Source organism: Chaetodon trifascialis, chromosome 5, assembly GCF_039877785.1.
Source record: "Chaetodon trifascialis isolate fChaTrf1 chromosome 5, fChaTrf1.hap1, whole genome shotgun sequence".
In the NCBI taxonomy this organism is placed as follows: Eukaryota; Metazoa; Chordata; class Actinopteri; order Chaetodontiformes; family Chaetodontidae; genus Chaetodon; species Chaetodon trifascialis.
In genome coordinates, this window is record NC_092060.1 from 5,084,324 (window position 1) to 5,107,093 (window position 22,770).

The 22,770-nt window shown below is 42.7% G+C and overlaps 3 protein-coding genes and 1 non-coding gene across 4 annotated transcripts in view; all 4 read right to left on the reverse strand.

Annotated features, from left to right (window-relative positions):
- The window catches only part of uvssa (UV-stimulated scaffold protein A), a 30,709-nt gene extending 24,846 nt beyond the window's left edge, over positions 1-5,863 (reverse strand). The window contains exons 1-8 of the mRNA XM_070963282.1: positions 5,668-5,863; positions 5,168-5,295; positions 4,449-4,602; positions 4,024-4,200; positions 2,991-3,111; positions 2,039-2,584; positions 1,609-1,718; positions 1,200-1,328 (exon numbers count right to left, since the gene is read on the reverse strand). Of these exons, the coding sequence (XP_070819383.1) occupies positions 1,200-1,328; positions 1,609-1,718; positions 2,039-2,584; positions 2,991-3,111; positions 4,024-4,200; positions 4,449-4,602; positions 5,168-5,277 (1,347 nt within the window). The 5' untranslated portion in view covers positions 5,278-5,295; positions 5,668-5,863. The remainder of the gene's footprint in view (positions 1-1,199; positions 1,329-1,608; positions 1,719-2,038; positions 2,585-2,990; positions 3,112-4,023; positions 4,201-4,448; positions 4,603-5,167; positions 5,296-5,667) is intronic.
- A 545-nt stretch (positions 5,864-6,408) lies between these two features.
- Positions 6,409-12,022, reverse strand: sil1 (SIL1 nucleotide exchange factor). The gene is made up of 12 exons (XM_070962703.1): positions 11,912-12,022; positions 11,252-11,364; positions 10,524-10,659; positions 10,252-10,357; positions 9,912-10,017; positions 9,484-9,570; positions 9,027-9,122; positions 8,817-8,938; positions 7,868-7,964; positions 7,545-7,709; positions 7,199-7,363; positions 6,409-7,041 (listed from the first exon to the last, which is right to left on the reverse strand). Exons 2-12 carry the CDS (start codon positions 11,357-11,359, stop codon positions 6,844-6,846), a joined length of 1,386 nt encoding a protein of 461 aa, XP_070818804.1. The 5' UTR covers positions 11,360-11,364; positions 11,912-12,022; the 3' UTR covers positions 6,409-6,843.
- Positions 12,023-13,536: 1,514 nt separating this feature from the next.
- On the reverse strand, positions 13,537-21,377 carry spdl1 (spindle apparatus coiled-coil protein 1). Its single transcript, XM_070962818.1, has 14 exons — positions 21,320-21,377; positions 20,505-20,666; positions 20,021-20,197; positions 19,323-19,517; positions 18,367-18,516; positions 17,228-17,326; positions 16,919-17,029; positions 16,695-16,835; positions 16,466-16,572; positions 16,109-16,229; positions 15,623-15,689; positions 15,276-15,464; positions 15,041-15,116; positions 13,537-14,624 (listed from the first exon to the last, which is right to left on the reverse strand). The coding sequence occupies exons 2-14, from the start codon at positions 20,664-20,666 to the stop codon at positions 14,483-14,485; spliced, it is 1,737 nt and encodes a 578-aa protein (XP_070818919.1). The 5' UTR covers positions 21,320-21,377; the 3' UTR covers positions 13,537-14,482.
- Positions 21,378-21,927: 550 nt separating this feature from the next.
- Positions 21,928-22,010, reverse strand: trnal-cag (transfer RNA leucine (anticodon CAG)). The gene has a single exon. It is a non-coding gene; the product is annotated as a tRNA-Leu (tRNA).
- Between the last annotated feature and the right edge of the window lie 760 nt (positions 22,011-22,770).

The following is a 22,770-nucleotide window of genomic DNA, read 5'->3' on the forward strand; positions in this document are numbered from 1 at the left end:
GGCACATCAGTGACAGTGAAGTGAATGAGTGGGTACATCCTCCCCCTTGCTCCCCAATTTCTTCTCTCTGTTTCTGATGCATTATGCATTACGGCTCTGCCTTGCTACCTCACCTCCCTCAAATGTCTTTACTATTAATATTTCCATCCTCCCTCTCTCTGTCTCTAGCAGGACGCTTCCCTCTGGGAGGCCATGGGAATGGAGGAATAAAGACATTTAAAAGAAGAAAACAGGAAGAGAAATGGGGTGTTTCGATGAGTCGAAGGTGGAAAGCCCAACATAACAAGAGCCAAATCAATCTGTAATGTGACTTGGTCTTTTAACTTCCCAGCATTATGTTTTTAATTATCTTAGGTAGACTGCAAACAAAAAGGAATTACTTATTGTCAACGATTTCAGCCCAAACTCTTTATATTGCTGAACTATGTCTTGAGACAGCTCAGTAATAGTCTTAAGTGGACTTCAATATGAGCTGACTTGTCATCTTAAAGTGTTTCACAGTTTGAACATGGCCTGACTGGTTCCACACAAGCAGCAAAGACCACAGCCCTGTGGTGTGAGTGGTGACAAGTATCTGACCATGCAGTTCTTTCAGTGGCCACTAGATGGTGTGCGTGAAAACGAGGGCCCCACTAGGACTAGTATGTTTTAGTGATGCTCAGACTTTTCTCCAGGCTGATGGAATGAGACAGAGAGGGAGCTGGTTATCAACACATCAATCCTGTGCAGCTGTTCTTTCACACTAACTCACTCCTCTGCAATGGTTCATCTGTACTGTTACCAGTGATGATGTTATGTTACTTGATCTGTGGGAGGATGCTGCCATCTGCTGGCAGTGATGTATACTACCCTGTGCTTTGGCTTTGTAAATATAAAGATGGTGAAGCTGAAGTGTGTACATGACAGAAAGTCTTTATTTTTGTATAAGTCCATGTTTGTGCTGCTCTATCTTTATTGATGTAAAAATGCTCTTTAAATATGTAGGATTCCTAATGATGAAGTCATTTCCTCATAGGAGCACAGTGGGCACAGTGACACTCAATTAAGACAAAATGTTCCTACATGTTTGCCCATTCTTCCATTTTCCAAAAGAATATGAGTGCGAACATTGTGTGTGTTTGTGTGTGTGAGGTCAATGCCCAGACAGATGACCTGATGTACCTTGAGTCAGTTAGGAACGTATACTGCATGGAACTCACCACTTTGCGGACCCTGGTCTTGTAGTCAATGTGAAGCTCTTTGTGTTTCTGCAGGGCAGCTTCTAAAGACCTCTTCAGATCCAGAGCTCTCCTCAACAGCTGCTGCTCAGCACCAGACTTGGTAAAGACCTACAGACAGACAGACAGACAGACAGACAGACAGACAGACAGACAGACAGACAGACAGACAGACAGACAGTCCTGTTACAGAAACAGCTGGACAGATCTGAGGCTGAATTAGGGCTCGTAGGTTATAATCATAATAGTAATGGCAGTAGTATTAGCCAAAAGAAGTGATATGGAGGCAGCATTAGCACTGAATTAGTGGTCCTCTCATCTCATAGTTTCTTTGTGCTTTAACATGATAACTGCTTACATTTTTACACATCTGAGGCCTGTGTGTACCAACCTGAATCCAGCCCTGCACAGCTGGAAGGTGTTTGGTTGTTATGAGTCTATGGAGGTCTCTCACCGTGGAGACCACTGCCTCATTATCCTCGTTCTCCTTAATGTGAAGACCTGTAGAGAGAGGAGGACATGAAAAGCAAAGGAAAGAAAAAGAACAACTACATGTGTAGATGACCCCAGAGGATCACTGGTGCCCCTGAACGTGGACAGCGATACAGAGTTGTCATATTTCTGATTGGCTGTTTAGTCACTATTGAACGTTACTACCATCTACTGGATTTTAAGATTTATGGAATTTATTCCACAAGGGCCAAAAGCTAAATCTTGAAATGTTAACAGAAGAGAAACATAATTCATCTGCCCTGTGATTCAGATCTGTTCTTCTTCATCCTTCACCACCTTTCATCCAAATCCATGTGAGTTGGACCCACCAGGACTGAGGTTCAGGTCCAGACTGTAGGAGTGAGAGATGAGCCCAGAATTCCGAATAAACAAGTCTTCATCATCATCTCCCTCTTCACTACTTCCGTCCTCTTCTTCCTCATTGTCTTCCTCTTCCTCTCCCTCCCTCTGTGTTGTCTCTTCTTCATCTTCTACATGCGCTCTCCTCTTCTCCTCTTGCTCATTCCCATCCCTCCTCTCTTCATCCTCACTCGTCTCATCTTCAGACCTTCCCCTCTCTCCCTTCTCTCTCTCCCCCCTGTTGCTCATCTTCTCTGTCATTCCTTTGTCTTCCTCTCCATTGCTGTTCTTTTCTTCAATGCCTTCCTCCCTCTGTTGTATCACTCCTCTCTTGTTCTCCCTCAGGTCTTGGCTACAGCAGGGCTGTTCATCAACTGATGGACATTCATTGGCTGGTTGGGACTTTGGAGGGCTGCTATTGGTCATCTGGATGCCTGTAAGATCAAACTCAGGGAAGAGCAGCCTCATGCAGGATTCCATCTCTGTCAACGTTGCCTCAATTTCCTGGTATGACTCTGACGAAGAAATAACACATAAAACTTAAATCAAATAGCAGCATGTTTAGGTGTCACTGTTCTCTTTATAAGACAGAAAAAAACCTTCAAATGTAGTTTAGATTAAAAAAACGTATTTAAATGCCAGATTTTTTGTGTCATTTACATACGAACCATTCTGTGCTATCAAATTTAAAACAAACCTACGAAGTAAATTATTAAAGTAAGAAATATTTGCCTCATTTAAGAAAGTGTCTTACAAAAACAAATGATGGGGCTTTAGGGAATATGCTGGACTGTCAAACTGAGACAAGTGGAGTCAAATAGGATATTTGGTACAGTCCAGTTCTTAACAGTAGAATCTATTGTTTTTCTTGCTCTTGTCATCAGTATCAGTAGCAGCAGCATTGTTGAATGACATGATTACCCTCCATGTCTTTGGAGGCTGCCTCCACTTTGTCCTTGTAGAGCCTCTCCATTCTCCTCTGTCTCGCCTCCTCCCTCCTCCTCTCTGCCACTGTCCTGGCCTCAGCATCCTGGAAGTCCACCTGACAACATGGACACATCACAGTTCTTATTAATCTCTACGTCCTGAGCCTGAAAAGGACCTCAGACCGAACCCATGGTCGTTCACAAACTAATGAGGCTACAGCTTTTATGTCCATCCTGTTCTTTCAGTTAGAAACACATTTTAATTGTCTATTTGTGTTATATGACACTCTGCTGATGCACTATAATACAATCAGCCTTGGAGCAACAGTCATCAAACAGCAGGTGTTTTAAAGAGTTATTTCTACAAACCCATTTCCAAAAAAGTTGATACACTGAGTAAAATGAGGAAGGACTTGCCCTCCTCTGCCTGTCATATATCAGCCCAATTGTGTAAGGTACCACTCACATAAAGCAAAAATGAGAAAAGGGAAACTAACAGCTGCATTCCAGAGGAAGTCTGGACAAAACACTGAGAATTTCAATGGAGGATATCAAGCTCAACCTCACGGAGAGCGTTTGGTTGGACAAATCTGCTGGAGGAATTGTGGCAAAGAAAAGGCTTAAGCCAGACAACCCAATGACAGAGACATCATTTCTGAACTCTTTGTCATAGAAAAAAATCGCCTTCTCCATCAGGCTTCAGGAATAGTGGAAAAGTGGGAGAAGTGGAAATATCCTAAATATTATATTTCCCTGAAATGCTTTTCTTTTGTGAAAACTTGTTCATTTAATTATTTTCTTGTCCTTATCTATTTATTTCAAATGACAAACACCCATGCTCTCTGTTTACACTGGAAAAAGCTGCACGATGGATCACTCTGTGAAGGTGCCTCACTAAAGATGACTGTGTGAACTGCTGCTGTTATGTGATTCCAAATAAAGGAACTATATTTCAAAAAAATGTGACACTTTGATAGACCAGCTCGACAGCATGCAGCTTGTACTGTACTGTTTTACATCCCTCTCACCTTCTTAACCTGTTTGAGAAAGTGGTAGCCCAGAGCTAACTTCTTATAAGCCGTCCCGTAAGAGGCCTGCCATGATTGGACAGTCTGGATGGCCAGTGACCTCAGTTTCCTGGCTACTTCTTTTGGAGGAGGGAGGGGATTTTCCAAGTCAGTCTCAACTGTCAACTCCAAGAACTCCTGGGATGAGGAGGGTCGAGAGAGACCGGGAGACAAATGTAGGAGACAGAGAAGTAGACGGGATGGGAACATGACATACATTTTTAAATCCAGATTCTTAAATTGTTTTAAACACTGGCATGCATTCAAAATAAAAACTATGCTCTCGTTCTCTGACCAAACACTTCAGTATAGTTAGGAAAGTAGTTTTTGTGCACAGTATAAAAGAAACACCTGAGCTGATCTGCATGTCTACACGATGCCAGTACCTGGAAGTTGTCCACCAGCAGGGTTCTGAAGTGATGTGACCTGGAGAAGAGCTCGCTGGCTATCTGGAAGGCAGACAGCCGGATCTCAGCGTGCTCTTGGTTGAGCTGGGACATCACTGAGTGGTACACGTGGTCTACGCAGTCATTAGACGCTCTGGGAGGAATGACAGACATTAAGTAAAGAGGCATGACTTAATTTCATTCAGCTCCACATGAACATGTGTGAATATTTTATATGGAATTATTGATCTTATCTGTATTCTTATAATCCTGTGATTTCTTACCATGACTCTCATGTCTCAAATGGTTTTCCTGCCCAGAATCCTTCGGCAGAAAAGTGTTCATAGACATCTTTGCTTTTTATAGTAAGTAGTTTTTATAGTTTATCGTAATTCTGATTCAAAGTATCAAGCATCCTTGAAAAAAAACATATTTAGAGCATGCTTTGCTTCATTTCTCCTTGCTTTAAAGTGTTTTTATGAGTACTGATCACTTTTTGCCATTGAGCACCGACAATATGCATGTTTTGATTCCAACGAAAGACCAAATGGCTGGAATTATTGTATCATTATAAAGCACTTCTGTATCGAGTTTTGGCTTATTTCAGATGAGGTACTAGTTAGTGAAATCTGCTGTAAACCTGCTTCCTCTCAGCACTATATGCTACACAGTTGAATGATCCCTGTGGTGAGGCATGTGCCCTTCAGATCGTGACATACTTGCTGATCCTCTTGATTTCCTTCATCTTGTCCTGGTTGAGCTGTGTCTCTCCTGATGTGGTCAGCTCCTCCACCAGCTCTGACAGCCTGTCCCTCTGAGACAGCTCCATCACTGCTCATCAACACACCTGTGAACAGGAATATACACCGGAATAAGAGGAGTTTACCCTGAGGGAATATCTGAACTAGACAGTGTGTTAACTAGACAGTCTGTACCAGTAAGAATGTAGCATAGGTTACGTTAGCTACACTGAATTTTAAATACCAATTTCAAGTGAGTTACTCTTTAGAATTAACTTGTTTACGCATTTTTTAATCAAAATTTATGAAAAATATGCAGAAATATTAAATCCACACGGCGTGCCTCTTTCCCCAACAGTGTAACGTTGCTAAAGTCCAGGTTGAGTTGGAAATTAGCGTTAATTAAAAGGCTAACAGTGTCTCCTAGCTAGCTGCTACAATGCTAACAAACGTAAACACAGCCTGTCCCTTTAACTCACCAGCTGGTCGCTTACTTTATAAAAAACTCAAACTAAGTAAATTATCCAGCGGTTTGCTCCAAGTGAGCCAACGTCCATTCATGTCATAAGCAGTTAAACTGACGGCCGCTGTTTTGTCCCATTTTATATTAACATCCTTTCACAGTTTTAGAGCCTCCTCTTATGGAATAACACATTTCCGTTGGTTGCTTGTACTACCGGTTCGACTTTTCAGAATAAAAGCCTCGATTAGGCCAGCTCCCTGTACTGTGTTTGTTCCACTTTTGAGCTGTTAAACAAGTCAAGCAATGAATAATACTAATACAATTCTGGATGTAACTGTGTCAGAGAGACACTGATTCAACTTTATGGTAATTTTTATAGGTTGTGGTGCTCCTGCCTGACAGTAAGATGCGGCACATTCTTCTAAGATGTCCATCTAAATATTGTTCCTGCACAATGCTGTTGGCTTTGAACTATTCATCAGAGTTTAGGTCTTACAATGTGGCTGATAGCAGTTCAAGGGTGATAGATATTTGCTGTCAGATCACATAACAGCAGCAATGTTAAGACTGAAACTGGTACCAAAGCTAATAAAGATAGCGTACCATCTTAAAATGCAGTTACATTGGCACGAAACAGGACGTATGAGTAGGATGTCTGGGTAATATATTATGAAGCAAACCATGGTCACTGACTCATTTAACAATCCCAATCCTTGAAAGTTGGGACGCTGCATAATATTTAACTAAAACAGAATGTGATCTATAATTTGTGGTTTAATATGAAGGTAACCATACAGCAGATTCTTAAACTCATTTGTTCCAAAATACATACATGCAACACCACCATTTGAAAATAATTTATTAAATTCTTAAATTAATTGAACCCCCCCCCCCCCAAAAAAAACAAAACTATTCTTTATCAACACAAAGTAAAAATATTTTGCAATGACAGCCCTATAAAATGTTCTAAGGCCACAAATGAAATCTTAGATGGTGAAGTTCATACTGAGCACCCTGTGGATCCATCATCTACAGGGTCAGTCCCTTGTCACTTACATGCAGTAGACTCTTTGTCTTAAGTGGTCTGTTGCTCTGTGGTCATGCTCTGAGTTCTTCCCAACAGTCTGTAAGTCTGTGTACTCCTCTCTGCATTGCATGGCCATGTAAAATGTTGCTCTGCACAATACAACTGTCATTTCATTTTGACTTGTAGAGCATCAATAAGCTCTACAATCTCTGCAAAGTAGCCGTTCTCCTCTCCTAGAATCATCTCTGATTGGACCATTTCCTGGTACTGGTCTCTGAGAGAGAGCAGAGAGCCCAGCAGAGAGCTGTCTGAGCGATACTGTTCCAAACACACGGGAGCCATCGCCAACAAAGCCCGCAGAGCCTGGAAGAAAAACCACACAAACACTGAGGACAAGCTCATTTCATACACTACGTTCATTTGTTCAGCCAGTCTGGATCTCTTAAAGGCTAATACTCTGAATTCAGCACGATAATGTGTGTTAATGATCAACATCCACAATACATCAAAGTCAGTCCACCTTCTCTCTGTAGTCATGCTCGGTGGACTCCAGCAGCTGTGGGACCAGACTGCACCAGCCCTTCTCCAGCAGCTCGCCCTGCAGGGACACCTTCGAGTACTGACGCACTCGCTCCTCATGGGAGCCATCCAGCGTCAGGTCCAGGCCTGCCTGAGAGATCAGCTCCTGGTGGAGCAGGAGACACCAGCATCATGTAGGAAGTCATATTCTGCACCCTCAACAAGGGCCAGCAGTGCCCTTACAGTCCGAGCCAGAAAATGAAAATCATGCTTCGTTACATCAGTAAAAATAAGCCCGGCTGAGATTTTAGCTCCCACATGAACTCAAAATGACTTGTTTTTTGTACCTTCTCGCTGATCATATCATACAACATCGTGACAATACGTGTACGCAGAACTCCACCAGCATCTGCCTTGAACAGCTCTGATAGGACCTGCAGCCCTCCATGTGACAGGAAGTGACGCTGTGCGTAGGGGAAGTGACGTAAGAGGCAGGCCACTGCAAACAGAACCTGACAGGAGGACAGTCCAGACAGAAAACAGTCCAGTTGAACTGTATGTGTTTGTGTGCATGCACACACACACACACACACACACACACACACACACACACACACACACACACACACACACACACACACAACTTCTTAACAATAACTTGTGTAAGTACCTTCTTTTTGACTCGGAGTGGTGGTGTTGTGGCCAGTATGGTTAGGAGCGTCTGAAGAGCCCCACTCTCCACAGCCTTCACCTGAACCGCAGGGTTACTGCAGGACAGACGCACAGCTGTTAGACAGCTGACAGAGATACTGACTCACAGAGTCACCTGATTTTCCACAGCTTGGGTCAGTTTGATTCGGGAATTACAGGATTCAGCAGTTTTGAAACTTGACTCATATATACGATTAATAGTTAAGATATCTTGTTCTCTGTTGCCTCCATTATGATAGGATTTTTTTTATCTGTCTCCCAACTTTATGGAGGTGTAGTAACACTCCTTTAATATTCACTTGACATTAGTGAGACACATTGATCATCCATTGTTCATTTTATTTTAGTTAACATGCGATACCAGAAAAAATGCCAACATGTGAACACGACAAACACACAACATACTGCAGCTGTATTGCCCATCGACTGCAAAATGATAACGTGAAGTTACTGTTACTGTTCCTGCACCACCACCATGTCCACATCCACAGATCCAATTGCTGTTGTTACTTTGCTTGACAATATTTGGCAAAAAGCTAGCAGAATATGTTATGTTCACAGCAGTTTTATATTATATTATGTAAAACGGCTGTGAACATAACCAAACAGCTCCCCCTTGTGGAGACTTTCAGCCTGCTAAACAGACATGAGTGTGTGAGTTACTGGCCAGCTCCTTTAGGTGCTTCACATCTAAAAAACAATCCCCCTGACTCATGAGCCAGGTGGTCCAGCATGTGCTGAGACAGTTGTGGATCTTCTATAGTTTCACTTTTACACTGCTGAAGGTTTCATCTGATCACATCAGACAGACTACTGCAGCTCCATCCAACGACTGAGGTCACCTGTTATTGTCGATCTATGAGACCCGTCAGACATGTGCAAATCTATAGTGAGCATGCTGTTTGTACCTGGACAAAGCAGATCCCAGGACAAAGGCAGAGCTTTCCTGTAATCTGAAGTCAGAGCTGTTTAGACCCTGTAGAATCAACTGGAGACCCCCCATCGAACACAGCGTCTGAGCATTATCCACCTAACACACACACACACAAACATAAGCTAACATATTCACCGTAGATGTGCAGGTCTGAATGTGTGTGAATGTATGTGTGTAGTGTTACCTGATGCACCAGATACTCCAGCTCCAGCAGGACGCTCAGCCTCTGCTCTGTGGTCGAGTTGCTGCTGTTCAACTGCTCCAGCAGGCGCCTCATTATCTACACACCATAACACACTTCATTCATTCAGCTTAACTAACAACTACAATACAGTTGACAGTCGTCCATAACAACACATCCTGCAGCTGTTTCACAATGAAGATCATTTTCAGTTCACTTGATGCGAGTCTTTACTGTGATGAGTCTGAATCAACATCTTACCAACACGACTGTCACTCTGTTGGGGAGACATTTCACCAGAGCTTATCAAAGTGACAGTTACACAAACGTTTTATAGTATCTGCAAAGCAGAATCAGCAGTCTTTATCTGGAATAATTGGACTTTCTGATCACCACAGTTTTTTGGGGTTACATGTAAGATGACGTGGACAGAAATGACTTAGACCACAAACTGATTTACCTGAACATCCGTCTCCACCAGCAGGTCCAGCTGAGCCATGTCTCTCTTTAGCTCCTCCAGGGGACGATACTTAGAAGCCACAGAGTCCTACAGGCACAGAGCAGAGGACACACACACACAGCATAGTCTGAGTGTGATGACTCACTTTCATCATGAAGGTGCGCACGTTTTTTTAAGTTAGCGTGATCTTAAATAAGATTATTACTAAATCATACACATACTGTACATTCAAAGGCATGTTTTTTCTTTACATTGAAAAGTACAGATTTTTAGAAGTAATTCTATGACAGTGCTGTAAGTTTTCAATCAGGGTATTGACTGGCTTCAATAAGTTTAACGATGGCTTTCCCATAATATGATGTCTATGACCAGAGAGGACCACAATGCACCTCACCACATGACAAAGTACTTCATCTGTATACTGTTACCTGCTGGTCTGTGTCTTTGCTCACAGAGTTCAGGTCCTCCTTTATCCTTTTCAAGGCCTGTTTCAGCTCATCAGGACTGAAGGAGGACTGCGTCTCTTCGTTTTCCCTGCAAAGACAGACTTTTACCGCTGATCTAACACTCACGTGTTGTCCACCCTGTTGCCTTGCTGGTGGAGGCTGTGTGCTGCTTCTACAATGTGTTAAATAGCTGAAATAAACTACTTATTGAAGTCACTTCCTCTTTGAAGGGTACAATGTGTAAGATGTGGTTCACACAAAAATTCTGGTCATATCTTACACATTGCACCTTTGAGAGTCAGGTGTCACTCAGGACTCACACCTGTGCTCCTGTGTCCAGTATTTCAGCTGTTCTTCACCCAGTCTGACCTCCCTCTGACCCGTCTGCAGATTCAGCCTCACATGGGAACCTGCTGGCACTGCCTGGCCTGCACACACACACACACACACACACACACACACACACACACACACACACACACACACACACACACACACACACACACACACACACACACGTAAGTCTAAACAGAATGAGATGCTTTTTGATGATGACACTCTGTCAAAGTACCAGCACATCCTCCTGTACATCACCTGGTTTGAGTGTTTGCCACTCCTCAGTTGGTTGGACCACCTCTGAATCTCCTTCATCAACCATCGCCTCTTCTTCATCACCACCTACTCCTTCTGCTCCCTCTGTACTCTCCACCACAGTTAAGGCAGAGTCAGACTGCACAGACACAGAAAGACAATGAAAGTATTTTTGGTGGCCAACAACTTTCTGCAGGTTTTGATTGAAATGCAAAAAACAATTTGCTTTGAACAGGTTTGAACAAGTTTTTTGTGCATGTTTGTATATTTGTTGCACAGTCGTGTTTGAGGCTGGGACTATTTTACTTTGCCAGCAATGGTCCTGAACAGCAGCCTTAGGTCATTGTTTAAAAACTTCCATCCATCAAACCTGATGTAATGTTACAAAGTAGGAATCATATAGCTATGTGTAGGCACCGCCTGTTACTTACTCCAGACTTCTGTCTTGTCAACTCTCACAATGGTCCCAAAAACAATCCTTAGTATCTAAATGTTTGTACATGACTCCTCTTTCAGACCTCTATGAGCTCTGTGGGAGGACGATGCAGGACAGCCTGTTGCATGACCTTTAGACTCCAACAAAATGCCAACAATGAAGCTTATGAAAACACATCAGAATCAACACAACAATGCCTTTTCACTTATAACACCTTAAAGCGACTCACTTCTTAACTGCACGACTTATCAAGAATATATGACATGAAACAAAAATGCAATCCTAGCTAACTCACCTTTTGGCCAAGAATGCTGGTTATGTGACAGCAATGCAGCAACAAGAGGAAAGCCAGGGTCGAGCCGCCGAGGGAAGCTCCTCTCACACTGCTGGATTTCAGCCTCATGATGACTGAAACACAGAGGAGCACAGCCAAACATCAGCAGCACATCCTAGAGCCTGACTGAAGACCTGTTAGAACTGGATCTGCTGCTGAACGTGGGAAAGGAACAGACTCTCTAATCCGACCAGACTCCATTCACAAATGTGCTGTTTTATTGTTGCCTTGCAAGTGTACATTAGGAAAATATAACATGTATCTGTTTGTCTCCCTTTGTTGTCTCTTTTTTATCTTTTATTTGACTTACTCTTTTGGTATGAGCTCATGTTAATACACCATATGACAGATGTATGACCACTAAGTAAGTAGCTGTCAGTACTGATTCATAACTGAGTCCAGAATTTGAACGGGGTTTGGTGTCATATCTCATCTTTCCGTGTGTGAAAGCGACAGTACAACAGCATGCGTGGCTGAACAGCAAAGATTCACTGACTTGATATTACTGGGACAGTTACAGTATACCTGCTAGTTATCTACCGACATAGACATATCACTGACATGGTGGTGGCAGCTGGCTTTATCAGGTAACGCAGCAGGTCAATGTTAGCACCAGCTCACCTGCGTCGGTGATTCAGCAGGTGAGACGCAGTTTTCCCTTGGTTTGACCCACGTAAACATACAGACGGTTCCCGAACTTCCCGCACGTATCTGAAGGCTCGTGCGACTTTCCACTCAACGCTCATTGGTCCACGTGAAGCCTCCTCTTCTTTGTCAGAGTGTTATAGCGGTTGGAAAACTACATTGAGCATTACTGCCACCGGTTGGCGTGGAGGGTGAATAACACAATTTAATATATTATAGTTTTTCTCCATTGGTTTGGCTCATTTCTTGAAACAGAAATTATATTCTCGAAATAACATGGACAAACGTCCAAACTACTTGGCAAGTGTTCACAACAGAATTGAATTTCTCATTCATTTCATCAAATTGCAAATGTCTTAGTACATGTCTCAATGTCTCAGTATATCTTTGCAAATGATTAAGTACAGGTAGCCAACAGTTAGCTCAGTTAGCCTACATTTAGCACAATTTCCAAATGAATAGATCTTTTTGATCTAAACTGATTGTTGATTCTCAGTCTAATGGTTGTTCTCTCCAAAACATGTCAGCATCATTTCATTGTATAAGTCATCACATGCAAAATAGTCTGTTCAGTTGTCAAAATTAGTCAAGAACATAACATCATGAATACCATATATGAATCTCTTGGAACATTTGATAAATTGATTACAGTACTTGACAGTCAGGTGAAACTAGAACTTGACTAACGAAGGAGGAGTTTCAAACATCTCAGATGACCAATCAAACAGTATGTTTAGTTACCTGACAGGTGCTGTCCATGGTTGTGAATGCTGCCAAACATGTATATATAGAGCTTGACCAGGACCAGTACAATCCTCTTCAATCAGTGTAGGGGATGGTTGCGACATGCACGCTGTTTCCTCCCTTGTTGCATTGCAAGGGAGAATATACGCTGTGATGTGGACGACCAGACAGACAGCAGTGTGGCCAGGAGGGTGAGGAGGACGGCCAGGAGAGGAAGGATGTGGACAGCGACCAGTGAAGAAGTGTTAGTTGTGAAACTCCAGCTTTATTTACAGCACTGTAGGCTGCATATAATTTTTTCTTGTTTTTTGTTACAGTATATTATGCTGTATACATTTTCTTTTTACTCTGATGTATGGAAGTTATTTTATGTGTGTGAATAATAATGGTTACAATATCCTTGGCAGTATCAGTGCAATGTGTGATGTCAAACCTTGGAGGCTACTCTTACTGTAAAATGCTATTTTTTCCCCCGGTTTTATACACAATTGTATTCTGTTAGCTAGACAAAAAAACTAGTACAGTAACCATTATCAATGAAGGACTGGGCTAAGACTGAGAGGTGGACATGAGGGATATTTCAATGGTCCTCTTCCATAGCGACAAAACATCTAAACATTCTGACTTGCAGTGCTTACACAATGAGAAAACTATGTTCTCTTATCATTTTTCCCTCTAAAGCTTTGAAGAAAGCATTTTCTCTCTATATAACAATGCATATCGAAAACAATATACTACAACATTACATTACCTCATCCCAAAAAAACCTGCCTTCAGGTGTTGCTTACTGCTTGTGTTTGATATGACTGCTAGCTGGCATTGAAGGCATCACCATGCAAAATAATTTGTTGCCCTTTCACATCGCACATCAGTTTATTGCAAAATATTTTAGATCTATTGTTACAACATTAACAGAGAATTGTCATAACTAGATTTGTACACTGAACACAGAATGCTGTATGTTGCTAAATGTTTTTAATACTGTAACACTGAAAAGCATACTACACAGGATTGCTTTAAAAACAACATGCAGACTCATATGAATGTAATCCCTCTCAGTCATCACTAGACATGTGTGCCGGTGTATTTTCTTATTTTCTTCTGTTTGTTGCCAGACTGTTTCTGGCCTGCACCCTTTGGATGGTGGGTGTGTAGCCCCCAGCCAAAAACACAGCACAGGTGAAGTAGTAGGTGGAGATTAGCTTACTTAGCTTGCTAAAGTATCAGCATTTCCATTCTAATGAATGGAACGTTCCTAGAAAGTAGTTTGCAGTGTACGTACAAGCAATGCATGTACACACTAAGCCTGACGATCAACCAATGCAAATAACTTTACTTTTTAACACCATAAGCCCTGAGGCCTGCAGTGCTCGCTTTGAGCTTTGAATGACTTTCTGTCTAACACACAAGCCACTCAGGTTCCAGCTGCAGGCCCAAACCAGTACAGTACATTGACCGCTGGAGACTTGGTGCTGCTGGCAGTTTGTAAATGTGTGCATTTACGTTCTTAACTGTAAACTCAGTGCTGTAATCTTGCATATACTTCATACTTAGAAGATGAATGTTTCGGTGTCTGCCTGCAAATTCTGTTGTGTCGTGGAGGAAGGTTGAATGTTATGTTCAGTAGCTAACAATTCCTGCATAGTATAGCTTAAACATAATTACAGTGCAGAGCAGATACAGTGAAGTGAGCAGAACAGGTAAAAGAACTGAAATATTTGAATGAAAAAGACAGATTACTGCAGCACACGTACATACAAACACATAAACATCCATATGTGTGCCAGCACATTCCCATGAGTCCTACTGCTGAGCACACTGGTTCTCCATACTGCTGTTGGAGCTGACATGGATCATCTCCACTGTTCTTTTCTTTCTCCTCTCCTCTCTCTTGTTCTGCTGCTGGTTCTCCTCCATCTCCTTTTCCCAGTCAGTCACAGGTGAGCTGGGCCAAGATCACAAATACACAATGACTCCGTGTCACTTCACTGATACTTTGCTGGAGTTACTACAGTTTTAATCCTGCATTTCTGACTTCATGTTAAGTTGAACTATTCATGAAATCATGATCATCGTCTTTGGTGTGTTCTGTCTTGATGGAAACAAGCAGGCTCTATTGACTGCCCCTGTCCAACTGTCTGTCCACTTGTCTGACTACATGATTGTTAAGTTTTAGAGTCATCATTAATTCAGACAAAGTCCATGGAGAGAAGCAATACAGCCCTAACTGTTGTCCCCCTACTAAGGTGAGCAGGACAACAATGACCCAGAGACAGCATCAAGACAGCTAACGTATTTACATGGTTAATTTGTCTCTGAAGGCCCAAGGTGACCTGGCCTGTTCCACACAGACACACTGACCTGGGGTTGGGAATCACAACAGGCTCGTCTCCACTTATCTTCACACACTTGGCAGGCCGCGACTCAGTTTCTGCACCTACAAATTTCAATGGTGCCATCACATAATATGAGTAGAGAATACGTTGGCCTTGTTGTTGTTTATCTGCATTGCTCATGTTGTGGAGCTGGACTCAGCTTTAATTCACATTTTGATCTTGTGTCAGAATGCAAAGTTACTGACGTCTGATGCACACACCTTGCGTGGAGCTCACTGCCTCAGCAGGAGGAGAGGTGTGTGCTTCAGGTTCTGCTGTCTTAATACTTGTGACATCCGTCTCTATGGACACAACCGGTTCACCTTTGTCAAGTGTCCCCTCAGAGGAGGGTATGATGTCAACAGGAAGCTTCTCTTTCTTTCTCTTCTGGGTCACATTCTTTTTTGCCTCTAGAGATAAAAATTGCAAGAGACAGCAATGTTTAGACACTCACAGAGCAACATTTGAAATGCACTTGCATCCACGTCATTAAGTCCTCAGATTTCCATCCTAACAGCAGAGACACATGTCCAATGTGCAAATGTGGGTTTGGTTTTCATCTCGTCACCTTTAGGTTCATATTTGTGCTGGAGCTCCTCTATTCGTAGCTGCAGTTTGATCTTATCACTCTGAGCCTGCAGCAGGGAACAGAAATATCCAATCAAACAGTACAAAGTGTGGATGGAAGTCAATCTTGTGTTTGCATATGGGCATTCATAATTAGTGTTTGCACTGCAGTGTTCATAATTGTTAACAGTTAGTGGAATCACCAACCATAACCACAAATGAAGTTTCCATTTCTCTGTCTTTGTGTTTTGTAAGATTACATCATGGATCATTTTGTAGGAAACGATTGCTCTCTGTAGTGTGGTGAACATGTTCACTGACCGAGCGAGGTAGCTCAAGGATGTGCTGCTGATGACACTGTGATCACCTCAAACATGTATTCAGAGTTCCCTGTACTACAGTGCTGCCCTTCCCTGCTGTGTGTGTACTGCATCTATACAAGAGCAAAACAAACAGATTTGTGAAACAGTCAGGCGTCACTTGTTACCTGTTTGAGCAGCCGCTCAGATGAGAAGAGCTTCCTCTCCAGCTCCAAAGCTCTCTGGCTCTCTGATAAAGACTTCATCCTCTGCAGAGAAAGTTCATCTCCTAGACGCTCGGCATCCTTACTGAAGACAGACAGAGACAGACAGTGTTTGTCAGCGCTGCCGTCCTCCTCTTTGTGGCAATTCATGAAAAATACAAATTTACCAGACGACAGAGGTCTTAAAGCATCAGTAACGTTTTTGGAACTTTAACGGCGATTTCTGCTACATCTTGGAACTAACAAAGCAAATGGTTTCATTAAGTGACGTACAGTACTGCTCCACTGACTTGTGATGCACGAGGAGAGGGTTAAACTCACACAGTGTTGTTGAGCTTCATTTTGAGCAGGTCAGTGTAGTAAGTTTCATCTTGGCCATCACTGCTTTCTGCTGGAGCAGGATTAGCTGGCTGTGACTTCAGCATCATCTACACACAAAATTTGGACAATACATTCTGTCATTGATGATATTTCATTTCAGGCTTTCATTTCTATGAACAATGGCATTTTTCCATTGATATTCTAAGACCTGATGGTTTGAAGCACTTACCTCCACCTTTTCCAGTCTCTGCAGTTTGGTCATTAGACTTTGAATCTCTCCATTCTTCTCTGAGAGCATGGACTGGAGTCTCTCCAGCTGAGCAGGATCAGCCCTGGAACCCTGGAGCTGCATCAGAGTGGCGATCTGGACCTGCACGACACATACACATCCATGCTGTCATTCAAACTACAGACAAACAACAGTTCACGTTTGCCCTCAACAACACACAATACCTTCATGCGCTGCAGCTGCTGTTTGCTGAAGGCATGTTGCTTTTGAAGTGACTGATACTGGACTTTCATACTGATGAGCTGTCTCTCCATCTCAGCACGCTTATCCTCCAACTGCAATACGAAAAGTTGACACACGCACACTGATTATTACTGTATAAAGCTGGAATTACGGAGAATTGTTGGCATGTTGGACATTTTGAGACTAGGTAGAACAGTTTAACAGAAGTTCACTTTCATTCATTTAGTTTTCTACTGAGCAGCAAAGACCGTTAGATTCCTGTAGTGTCTAACGCTCAGTTTGGTTCTTACCTCAGCAAACAGGGAGTTCCCTTTGCTGTTTGGATCCTGGGCCTCCTGCAGAACCTGGTCCAACTGGAGCTGGAGGTCCCGGTTAGCATCACGAGATTTCTGTGGAGAGACAGAAACACACAGACACAGAGCTGCATTTTGTCTGGAGAAGGCACATTTCTTGGCCATGCGTACAGGTAGCCAACTTTGTCATCTACTTTTCACAAGTACACATGTGCAGGACAAAGACTTCACACAGGGAATGGAACGCTGTATCAATGCATCCTTGCATTCTGCTAAAGTCTGACTCACAAAGTACAGCAGTATGGAGAACCAGTGTGCTCAAAGGAGTTTACAGTAATCTGGTTACTATGGTGCATGCAAACACACTGTCCGATAAACCATGTGAGATGATTTCTCAGAATAAAATTAGCATACTGCTAACAGAATATGTAAATGTTTTCAAGAGCCAGTGGTTTGTCTATTCTAGTCTACTGTAGAAACATAGTGGTGTAACACATAAGTAAGGGGGTAATTAGTAAGTAACTCTCTGTCAATGTTGCAACAATGGATCTAAAATATTTTGCAATAAACTCCATGATAATGTGTGATATTAGCGATGTGAAATGGCAACAAAGGGCTCATTCTAAGGTAATAAAAATACAATGATTCTTATTTTCAGGTGATTCTACACTAATGAAAATATAATTCTGATTATTATATTCCATTTCTGACAATAGCTCCTCCTAAACCATGCACACTGGTCCTTTACAGGCTGAATTACATTACCAGCAGATGGGATACTGAGACATGCTTTAGAATGCAATAGCAGATTAGAGACATTTCCGTCAAGTAATCCCTGTTTCCTCTGAAGTGACTAAGTGAAAAACACTAATTAAAGTCCTCTGGACACCCTGGCCACAGAGCTCTAATATCCACAGATTTAACAAGGTGTAATATCTGTATGTAGCACTGGCAGCGTCAGTCCAGTCAGTACTGGAATCAGCCTTTACTCGCCTGTGTTTAGAACACTTGATGATCAAAAGCATATTAACACACACACAAACACAAAGCTGAACAAATATGGCCACTGAATCTACTTATTTCAGCTATGACCTGCAGTGTGATAATTTAGTGTAGCTGAATGATGGCATGTTTACCTCTAATGCATTAAACCAGGAAACAGCTTCCTTCTCTCGCTCCTCTTTCTCCTCTATGATTCGTTCCAGGTGGCGCTGCAGGCTGCTATTGGTCAGCTCCAGCTGCTGCTCTCTGTACTGTGATTCCTGAAGCGTCTGCTCCAACTCCACCTGGCAGATAAACAACATTCACCTGACTTATGAATACAACTCTACCTGACAGAGGAAGGCAACGGCATCGTGAAGAATATACCAAAATCAGGATCAGCACAGACAGAAAGTTTAAGGTCACTAGGGCTGGGTGATAGGGCTGAAAACTCTATCACGATATAAGTGTTTTATATTGGTCGATATCGATAATTATTGATTTTTTTATGACCTATTTAAAATAAGGACCAGGAGAAGGTGGTTAAATAAGTTTGTGGTATTACCGGTCTTGGTGGGGACGACAGTCTTGCATAAGTTACAGACCGCATTGGTCTGACTACGGTCCGACTTCTAAAAACCAAAAAACTGCCATACTGGCGAGCTGACTTTCCCTGTTTTATCGACAATTTCTTCGCTCGCTGCAGCACTTTCTATTTCTCATCTCACTCCTCGCGAAGCATCAAACACGAGACAACGAGATGGCGCAAACGAACTTGATACTGTTACATGATTGGTGTGTTAACGTGTCTCTCTCACTGATTAGCGATTACTCCCTACGTTGCTCGGTTACCTGAGAGCGAGTGCCTTTGTTCATGCGACCAACCTCGCTTCACAACTTCTGGTTTCTTCCGCCGAAGAAAAAAAAAAAAATCGAATGTTTATTGAACACATTTTTTATTGATATTGATGATGTGTCTATCGCGAGACATATCGCTATCATTTTATCGCCCAGCCCTAAAGGTCACAGAGTAAGATGAATAAATGACAGTAACTACAACAAAGAAACAAACAGATCAACTCCAGATGTGTTGCTCATACACCCCCCTCACCCTCATGTTCTCCAGATCCATGATCTTCATCTGCACCTCCATCATCTCAGACGTCATGGAGCTCTGCGTGTGTTCGTTCAGAGCACGCAGCTCCTCCATCTTGTTATTCAGAGTTTCAGTCTGCACCTCAAGTTTGTGTTTCAGCTGCTTCTCATTCAGCTGGGATTCCTCCAGAGCTGACTGCAGCCTCAGCATCTAAGAAGAATACGGGAAGACACATCAGCTGTTACTGTGTGCAATTAATTGCTTGGTGTTTCTGATGGACACTGATCACACACACACCCACACACACATGCTAGATTCTTGATTCCACCACATTTGAGTATTGTAATGCAAACGAATGGATGGATATAAACAGCCTCCTCTCTTAATTATCTTTTCCACACAACAACAGTTTGGCCCTAATTGTCACAGCTGCTATATTGCATAATATATAAGGTGAAAGGCAATTAAGGTGCTTTAAAACCCTCAGTTTCTAATGGCCAAAATTTGCATCAAAATTCATACTCCTCCCCAGAGACATCAAATCACAGCTCTGTTCTATTCAAAGTGTTCCAGTTAACCGTGACAGTGTGACAGTCAGAGCCCTTGTTGCTGTTATCAGTAACACCTGTGATGTTCTTTCTACGACATGTCCAGATGTCCACTGTTATGAGGGATTGCTTTTGTTTTTGTAAGCGGACCACAGGTTGTTGTACCTTATTATTTAGCTCACTGAGTGCTGTGCTGTGACTCCTCTCCAGATGTTCTTGTTGTTCCTGGAGCTGCTGTCTCTGCTGGTTCTTCACACAGTCGTGGTCTGACTGCAGTGACTCAAGCATCCGAGACTTTAACTCCACTTCCTTCTGCAGGGAGTACTTGTCTTGCTCCAGAGACTTTGAAACACAAAAGATGGGAGTGCATGAATGTGAAAAAATGAGTTGGCTGCACCAGTTTGAATGACACTCGTGGCCCTAATAATAAATGCAAGCCTAGAACCCCGCCTTGCTTTTGCACTACAAAATAGGATCCCTGAAACCTGCAGATAACGAGGTCTGTATTGACATAGGGGCAGAATTTTCAGAGACTAATAACTCAAAATCTAGAGAACAGAACTGAAAGCTAGATACCACTGGCCATGGGAGGAGAGCTCTGTTGCTGTTGTTGTCTTTGGGTCAGCTGACCTCACGTGCAGCATCATACCTCGAGTGCGTTGGTCATCTCCACTCTCTGTTCATCCAGTCTGTTCTGCAGTTCCATCTGCTGGTTGAGGAGGTCCAAGCCAGCCTGGGCAGCCTGATGGACCTGCTCCTCCCGCTCCTTCAGCTGGCTCCTCAGCCGCTGGATCTCCTCCTCTGCTGCCATCTGGAAAGATGAGGAAAAAGGGATATTTATGCTTCAAGCACCATGCTCACAGGAACCCAGCAGCCCAGGAGGCCATGACGGATTTGGTTAATTTTTATGTATAAAGTATCTCTGGTGTGTCTTTTATTTCTGAGACAGAGCAGAGCACTATTGTATATTTGGTTCCCACAACTTAGACCTTTGTTTTTAGTGAGGCGGCTTCTCGTGTGTTATACGTTATATTCTGTCTCCCTCTGGGACTGGTTATTAGTATTTATTTGTAGACACAAAGTCTCACACCAGGGTCCCTTTAGCCTGGTGGTGATTTGTGCATTCAGCTCTGCATAAATAGAGGGAGTCTGATATTAGCACTGATATTCAAACAACTGTAATGGTCACCAACTGCTTGATAGATAGCACAACGTTATGCGGAAACAGGTTCCACACAACGGCATCGGATGGTTTAACGTTTATGTTTAACGTTACATTTGTTGACAGTAATGGCGTTAAACTAGCTAGCTATAACGTCACTTTCACAGCCTGTTTTTTATCTGTAAAACTCCGTTAACCGGAGACCTTGAGGCGAGTAACGAAGGAACTCTAGAGAGAATTTACTGAATCTGTATCGACTATCGCTATAATAACGACAATAACAAAGGAGCACATTTAATTACCTTTAGTCACCGACCAGTAGACTGCCAAACCGCCACACAGTTTGAACTATAATGAACTATCGCGAGAGGAAATCCTGTCTCAATGCGCTGTTCCTGATTGGTCAGGCCGACAGCAAATCAACCTGAAAGACGACAAGTTACACCCACTTCAAATTATGTCACCGTCTTCTGAATGGATTGAGATTCTCTAAGGGGAAATAAATGGAAATTCGAATTCAGGACTTTCACTTGAAACTGAAGATTTTAAACCATGGTATTTTTACTTTTATTGAAGTAAAGGTTCTGAGTGCTCCCCCCCCCCGCACCCCACCCCACACACAAACAACTCACCACAGACGAAAACAGAACCCCCCCCCAATAGATAACTAAATAAATTAAACAATTATGTGAAATTTAATAATTAAATCCTTCTTGCGGATATTCTTATGTGAAGCTGTGTAAAGAGGAAACCAAATGAAATAACACATCCGGCTTTGACGTACTTTTGTGATTATATAGGGTGATACGGGGAAGGTGCCATGCTTGTGACTTCACGTCAGAGTCGAAATGTTCTGACAGGAGTCATGCCTGCATCGTACCACAAGCAGTTTTCCGCTGAAAAAATTGCCTGTCAGAAGTGGGATTCGAACCCACGCCTCCAGAGGAGACTGCGACCTGAACGCAGCGCCTTAGACCGCTCGGCCATCCTGACTACTGCGTGCCACCTGCTATGCATTTCGGGATTCTACGAGGGAACAGGTTTAATATTTGGCGATTGTGTTTGGATACAGTTTATATGCTTGCCTGTGCATATTCTCGTTCATCCAGGTCATTGTAAGCTTCAGGGCATTCAATCGTTCGCAACTGGACTTTGTCAGTTTGTCTTGGAAGGCGTTTCGCCTCTCATTCGAGCAGGCTTCATCAGTTCATGCGCATCAGACTAGATAGGACAGCTCTAGTCTAATGAAATGGTGTTAGATTCAAGTATTTATCCTCTAAGTGAGGCCAACCCCCAAAACCAGCTTATATGCTCTTTAGGGAACTGAGTCCAAAAATATGAACAAAAATTGGAAAACATTGTGACCACAGGTGAGCCCACACAAACCTGAAATAGCTCCTTATTAATGGTGCGTTCACACACGACAAGCGGTAAGGGGAAGCAGCTGTCATATAAAAACTTACTTCCATCAGTGATTCTAGAGTCTAGACTGACACAATCAGGTGAAGATAGGCAGTTTGTTTGCTCCATAGTAATGTGTCAATACACATTATGGGTGTAACAAACACTTCGGGGCTGTCAGTCATTGTCGTTCCCATGACAATGGGTTGTTTGCAGGTGGGCGGGTAGTGGGGGATGTTCTGAGTGTGTAAGCGAGTGACAGAGCTGAGCTAAAAGTTGGTCAGCTGAGTTTGCTTGTTTTGGTGTTGGCTACGGCCCACAAAAGCCTGGTTATTCACGAATAAAGAATCGA